Genomic DNA, 7,653 nt, shown 5'->3' with positions numbered 1-7,653 from the left:
CTTGGGCTCACACCAGCGGTTTTCTGGGGGCTCTCCAGCCTTTGGCCAGACTGAAGGCTGCACTGTCGGCTTCCCTACTTTTGAGGTTGTGGGACTCGGGCTGGCTTCCTCGCTCCTCAGGCTGCAGATGGCCTACTATGCGACTTCACCTTGTGATGGTGTGAGGCAATACTCCTTAATAAATTCCCCTTCAAATACATACATCTATCCTATTAGTTCTGACCCTCTAGAGAATCATGTTTAATACAATGAGAAAAGTGAAGACCTCACTACATCAACCACATTTCATTGATGAGAACTTGTCCCACAGAGAGCAGGAAGTAGAGAGGGGTTGAGGGATATTGTCTGTAAAAGAACAGATGCAGCATAACTGACTACATGGAAGAAGGGTTTACAGGTTTGATCACAGCTTATGATGGCTTATGTCACAACCACCACAAGGTTTCAGAAATACTTTGTATTAACAAATGTAATAAATTATCTACGTTTGTTTTTCCCATAGCTTTTTTTATTTTTTATTTCTAGGCAGCACCACAGAATGATGTCTTCAGAATTCTCCCTAATCTTTTGTGATTTCTTGGAAGAAAAGCCTGCATGGGAAGGGAGCCCTCCTCGTGTGCAGCCCTAGGACTGTCACATCACCTCAGCCCCATTGCCCTTCAGTCACTTGGTCAACATTTCTGCGTTAACCTTCCCGAAACATATGGCATTTGGCAGTGCCTTCCCTATTTAAAAAACACTCAAGCTCTGTTTATCCCTGGAGACACCTGTCCCTTTCTGGAATAGTTTGTTTTTGAGTGTGTAGTAACTGAAGATTAATAGAAGGTTTGTGTGCATCTTGTCATCTTCCAGAGTGCACCCACCATGGGGTTGACACCAACAGGCAAGCAGATGGACTTGCTCAGCTGGAGGTCGAGTCATTTCCACAGCCAGTGACCCCAGTGGGGCTCCCACCCTCGAAGACCAATCGGACTCATGACTGGCTAATGTGCAGCCAGCAAGGGGGACCAGTGCCCGCCCATGAGAGGGTTTCTTCTATTTCCCTTCCACTTTGTAAATGGAAGCTATTGCTTCTGCCTGAATCTCATGCATGCGTTTTCATTTTCTGTACAATGGGTGTCATCCAGAAACACCCACAAAGCTTACAGTGAATCTAACGGAACTATAGAAAATCATACATGATGTGCCTCATGGCCAAGGTCTCCACTTCTCATTAAAGGACATTCCTGATGGGATTCACCAGAACTTTTCATAGACATGGATCTACCTCTAAACACTCAAGATACCTTACCCCCATGGAAGGGACATAGTAAATCAGTAAATCAGGAGTCACAGAACCTGTAAGAAAATATAAATTTTGTGAATCCTCTAAAAGAGAGTCCAAATAGTGATAGCCCCACCCACTTTTCCTCTAACTGGCATAATTCCCAGGAATCCACTTGAAGGACCTATGGTGCTTCAAGATAATTTAGGCTTGGTATGCCAAAGGACCACCAGAAAAAAAAAATAAAACAATGCATCCATGTAAGTTTATCCATCATAACTTATTTATGACTCTGGGGCAGGATGGTGATAGTGGGGCAGGCTATGCATGTGTGAAGCAGGGACACAAGGGAACTCTCTGCACCTTCTGTTCAATTTTGTTGTGGTCTTACAACTTCTATTAATATATTTTATGTGAAAGGAGTCACAGACATGTTGGAATACATTTTGAGCAGTTTTTAGGAATCATATTTAGTCTTAGCCATGTTACCAGCAATGTTGCTCAAAATTTTTTTTCTATCTGATTTTAAAACTCGTGTCTCCACAAAGCCTCCACGGGAATGTTTGCATCAGCTTGATTGATTGCTGTCTTTACCACTCTGTAAATTTTACATATAGGGTGATTATTGAAAGAGGTATTTCCTATACAGAGTGCATACATGTTTCTATTGCTCATATTCCTCATGTTTAGACCATTTTCTAAACAACTTTAAACACTGTAATCCCTGTAATCTCAAATTCAGTGCCACTGCCTCCTCCCTGGGGTTTCTGACACTCTCAGGATGTGGTTTTCACACTGTGTCTCTCGCACAGTAATACACGGCCGTGTCCTCAGATCTCAGGCTGCTCAGCTCCATGTAGGCTGTGCTTGTGGACGTGTCTGCAGTCATGGTGACTCTGCCCTGGAACTTCTGTGCATAGTTTGTGATACCAAATATAGGGATAATTCCTCCCATCCACTCAAGCCCTTGTCCAGGGGCCTGTCGCACCCAGCTGATACCATAGGTACTGAAGTCATATCCAGAAGCCTTGCAGGAGACCTTCACTGAGGCCTCTGGCTTCTTCACCTCAGCCCCAGACTGCACCAGCTGCACCTGGGAGTGGACACCTGTGGAGAGGACACAGGAGTGGGTGAAGCCTCACTTGACTGGCCTGGTTTTTCCCTCTGCCCTGGGACTGGGCTGCCCTTTACCTGTTGATGCTGCCACCAAGAAGAGGATCCTCCAGGTCCAGTCCATGGTGAGGAGCTGTGTTCTGAGGTCTTCTCCTGAGGAGGGGTGTGGTTGTTGGGTGATGCTCTCAGGGCACAGAGATATCTAAGTTCACCTCAGTTATTTGCATATTCATGAAGGATGCTATTTAATAGCCCAATTACTGATCCAGTATGAGAAAGATCAAATAGATGACACATGGACGACACAATTGTAGAAGCTGAGAGCTCAAGCCATAAATCTGTTAGAGGCCATGTGTCCCCGACACATCCCTGAACTCTGTGTTGACAGAGCTTCCCCCACTGGGGAACAGGCTCCCGCAGGACAGGCACCTCACTTTGAACCCACATTTGAGTGTCTCAGGGGCAATTTGAACCATTTCTAGACCTTGATATGCGAAAGTGTTATTTTGGGAATGAGTGCATTATTCCAAAGTGGCACTTATAAATAAGAAAGAATTTCTTCCTGACCTCCAGCTGCTTACTGTTAAGCTATCTAGCCGAGTTTGAAATCCCCATTGTAAAAGTATGTCTCATTACAACATCCAGTTTGACAAATATTCACAATTGAACAGGATATTTATATGAACATCAGCAGTCCTTGTGAAATACTTATTTTAGATATTTTTAAAGGAAGTCCCGGGACCTGAGAGGAAACCCTCCCCAGCCTCCTATCCTGTGCACCTGCTCTGGGGCAGGAGCCTGTGCTGGGTGTGTCCTGAGTACCCCCTGCAGCCCAGCCCTGACCCTGCAGGGAGGTTTCTGTCTGAGCTGACAGAGTATACTCTTACGAATGTCTCTAGCCCAGTATAAAGTGTCTGTGCCCTGGTTCAGAATTTTCCTTTAATGACACCATATGCTTCTTACACCATCTTTTGAAATAGTGAATTGGCCTTAGGAAACCCAGTGAACTCTGCAGGGAGACCCTAAGAAAATATCTAATGCATCTCCCGGGAGCACTTTCATGGAGCTCAAGAGGTACCGAATCATTGGTCACATGCTGAATCCAAAAACTCTTCAGAGGTTGGGGAGAGACTCTTATTTCCTTCAGGGTCCTGCAGTTGATTACTGCCCCTGAGAATACCTGCAGATACAGGTGCATGTAGATGGAATCCCACTCCAAAGCAACTGTTCAAATCACACACACAGACACAAACACCCACACACTCACGCACACAGATACACACACACACACACACACACACACATATACATTGTGGCTAATTTTTACATTAATGAGTCCTATGTTTGCCATTTTTTTCTGGTATCCATTTCATGAGAAACTCTCCCTACACTGGCACTAAGGTTGAGTTTGTGTCTTTCTGCAAACAGAAACAAAGAAAACAGAATACAAGTGGAGACCTGGGAAGGACATGCACATTGAATTCACTGGTCCCACTTTGGAACTGCAGATGTCCCACGCAAAGTAAATTTGAGGCTAATGAGGGTGAAATCATTTTATTGGTGCTGAAGTTGTTGGTGTCAGTGGCTTCAAATTGCTCTATTTTCCTTAACATTTTTCTCCTCAGATAGAGTTTGTGCATTGCCACACTCTCATATGTAATCCATATTAACTAAACTGGTGAGAATATACTGTGTAGTACATGGAAGCATTACATATTCTTACAGTTGAATTTTAACAGTGCAGTGGTCTTCTTTCATGTTACAAAAAGTTAAAAGTGAATAAGAGATTAGGGACCCAAAGATGAAATGCAGACTATACAGAAAATATTTGATGTCTTTACAGATATATGAAACAACTTGAATGAATAAGAAAAGCTGCTAAATAGCTTTAGAAATAATAAAGTCAGTAAGACTTAGAAACAAACTGCATGCCAGCACTGTCCTGTAGTTGATGATGATGTTCCACAAAGGAGCATAGCTTACCAATAGTGATTCCACACTACAGGAATTCTGGAATTAAACAAAAAAGAGAATGCATGTTGTGTGTTGGGAGGGGGTTCTCACAGCTGGAGCAGGAGGTTACAGACAGCAAGGAAGAAAAGTGAGAAATGTTCAAGTAGTATTGGATTACGGTAAACGTGCTAGTAGGTTTGCATGATTGGTATAATATGCATACAACAAATTAGATAAAAATACTTCATTGAAAAAAGCAGAAAATAGGCTCTGACCTAAATAACTTTGGAAATGGGGGAATTCTGAAACTCTAAACTATAATTTAACTTCAAATAAGCACTGTACTCTAGTAGGTAAACATGTTTCCAGCTGCGGTACAGCTTCACAGTTTTGCTACTGCTATGCATGATTCCTGAAACTGTGCAGAAATGTAATACAATGGCATATGGTGGGACGGGATTCCTCACTTTGAGGTGGGTGGTGATTGACAGGCAAGGCAGTCGAGCTAGAAATGTTCATGTGGTATCTTTGTTGGGTGGAGATATAAACGTGTTCTCATTTTTAATGTGATATAAGTTCACAAGATTAGATGTATAGTTTAGATGTGACTGTAAACACGGGTTAATATACACATTCACATTTTCTAGGCCAGTTAGTTGAGAGGTCCTAGAAGGACTTATATCCCATTAACAACACATATACGCAACCTCACAATTTTCTATTTTAACACTATTCTTCAAGACCAGAAGGCAGCAATCCTTAGAAAAATGGCTGATTCTATGTATGAAAAAGATAATACAGAAAATGAGCTTAGAATTTCTTATAATACTGGGAAGTAGTAAAGTGTTCAAAAAGAAAAGGAAAAGGTATCCTATAAGGACACAGGATCCTAATTAAATGAGGTCCCAGCTTTTGTATTGAAAAAGTTGTGGTGATTTGAGCAATAACTTAAATAAGGAAGCATGGATCGTTCTCAGAGTTAAACATCCATCAAACAATACTGTTATTAATAGATGTTAAATAAAGAAAACTCGAAAAAAAGACACATCTCCCTTACAGAAGTATTCAAAATATCTTAGGTTGATGGTCCTCTTTCTTATCAAGTAGGTGAGGTTTAAACACTCATGTATTGATTGAAGCCTGAGATTATACATTTGGAAAAAATAATCACTGCTAGTATATTTTATAATGAGTTTTAAGATATAATGTCAAAAACATGGTCTATGAATGAATAAAATTATACATATTAATTTATCCAAATTCATAAATGTGCACACACATTTTTCTGCAATACACACTGATAAGCTAGTAAAAAGACAAGGTCAGACTTGGAGAAAATATTTTCAAGTAATGTATCTGTTAAATGACTTCTTTTAATTTAGTGAATGACTTTTATAATGATTACTCAAGTATACTTACACCTAGTTTTATAATGCAGTAAAAAATGAACCAAATATTAAAACAGGCACCTCATTAAAATTATATAAAAATTGTTGTTTAAATTTTTCATTAGGGATGTGTGCATTGAAACAAAAGTGAGCTGCTATTACTGATCTATTAAAATGGTTTCAATGCACAATATTCATAGCGTCAAATGGCAGTAAGAATGTGGAGAAAAGAACTATTATGCATGGTTGGTGAGAATACAAAATGGTACTTGCACAAAATGAAATACATTTTGGCATATTTAACACAGAAAAAGTAGAGTTAAAATGTGATCTAGTGGCTGTGTTCCAAAATATTCACAACACTGATTCAGAAATTGATGTTTGCATAGTCAACCAGTTTCTGTTCTCTTACATCTATCACCTGGTTTGTGTTTAAATGTGTCAATCATGGGAGCTCCTCCCAGAAAACGGCTGTGCACAGGGGCGATATTAGGGTATGGCTGCTGCTGGGACTGATGGGAGCCTCCTGATGGGCAACAGTAATCAGGGAGGCACCAAAGGCCTCGCTGGACTTGGCTTGGAACACAGGTTAACTAGGAAGCTCCATCAAACTTCCATGTTTCTCCATCACTGGTTGTGATACTGACATCCTGGCCTGATAGTGTCTACAGCCTCAGCTTGCCTCCTATGTGTTTTTCTGCCTCCATTACTTGCATCTGACTTTGGGACAAATAATAATTTTTTAAAATAAACTTCTAATCCAGAGACCTCAGTGGTAGGCACAGAAACCATAAATACAGAGAGGGTCCAAGGGAAACTGATGCAGAGGAAGCCACAGACCCTGAAGGAAGCCACAGACCCTTGACCGTCAACTACACCTGTCCTGGGGATGTCCCTAAATTCTGTGGGTGCACATGTCCCCTGCAGCCCAGTCTCCCTTCTTCTCTCTGAAAGAAATTTTGATGTTCCCTCACTTGGTACCTTATGTAAAGTAATATACAAATTCATGTTCCCTGCCCTGACTGTTCATTCACAGACATAGCAAGTTTTTGGAATTGTCTTGGGAGATGGAGAATCTGTCCTTCACAGAGTTTGCATGGTATGTCTGACTTCCATCTTACTTTATGTTCACTGCTCACCCCAGCAGCTTCTCTGAAGGCTGGTGGACCCAGATAATTCAGTAGCTACTAAAGTTGAATCCAGAGGCTGCACAAAGATTCTCAGGAAAGCTCCAGGCTGTTTTATGCCTTCTCCAGACTCCACCAGCTAAACCTCATATACATAGACATCCTGGTTAGAAACTGCCAAAGGCATTCACGGTTCCTCTCACTCATATTCACTTACACTCACTATCTCTAATTCTCTATGAATAATATTTTAAAATAGTAAGAAGAAAAATCTAGCTCAGTTCAAAGCCCATACTGAATCCCCTGTGTTCAGTTCTCATTACCAAGCAGAAACACCTGGAAATCCCAGGGCTGGCGCTCCTCTCCCAGAGATGCAGGACCAGAACTGGGGTGGTTTTCATCAGAAGAGGGAGAGCTCTATTTGATTATCGCCTACTACATAGCAAGCTTGAAAGTGGGATGCCTTGGGATAGGGCAGGGCCCAGAGCAGATAGGAGACTCCTGGAGAAGTTTAGTGGCAATAAAATAATTTAGAGAAATATAATTTCTTATTATGTGACCGTGCCACAAAAATTACTTAGCAATATATTTTATATGTTTTCCACATTTTTTTTTTGAGACGGAATCTCTCTCTGTAACCAGGCTGGAGTCTGTACTAATGTTGCAGGTGAAGACATCCCTTGAGACAAAGGAATTAACAAAAGAAAGAGATTTAATTGACTTACATTTCCACTTGGCTGGGGAGGCTTCACAATCATGGTAGAATGGTAAAGCCATGCCTCCCATGAAGGCAGACAGGACAAGAGAA

General features: G+C 41.4%; 1 gene segment (V, D, J or C); it reads right to left on the bottom strand.

The window, feature by feature from the left end:
* Positions 1-2,030: 2,030 nt before the first annotated feature.
* Positions 2,031-2,609, bottom strand: LOC108298769. The segment is given in 2 exon segments: positions 2,031-2,371; positions 2,456-2,609. Coding segments are annotated over 2 exon segments (363 nt in total).
* Between the last annotated feature and the right edge of the window lie 5,044 nt (positions 2,610-7,653).

Source organism: Cebus imitator, unplaced genomic scaffold (genome assembly GCF_001604975.1).
Source record: "Cebus imitator isolate Cc_AM_T3 unplaced genomic scaffold, Cebus_imitator-1.0 Scaffold1075, whole genome shotgun sequence".
NCBI classification, from domain to species: domain Eukaryota; kingdom Metazoa; phylum Chordata; class Mammalia; order Primates; family Cebidae; genus Cebus; species Cebus imitator.
The sequence above is the reverse complement of the archived record's forward strand: the minus strand, read 5'-3'. Positions and strand labels throughout refer to the sequence as shown.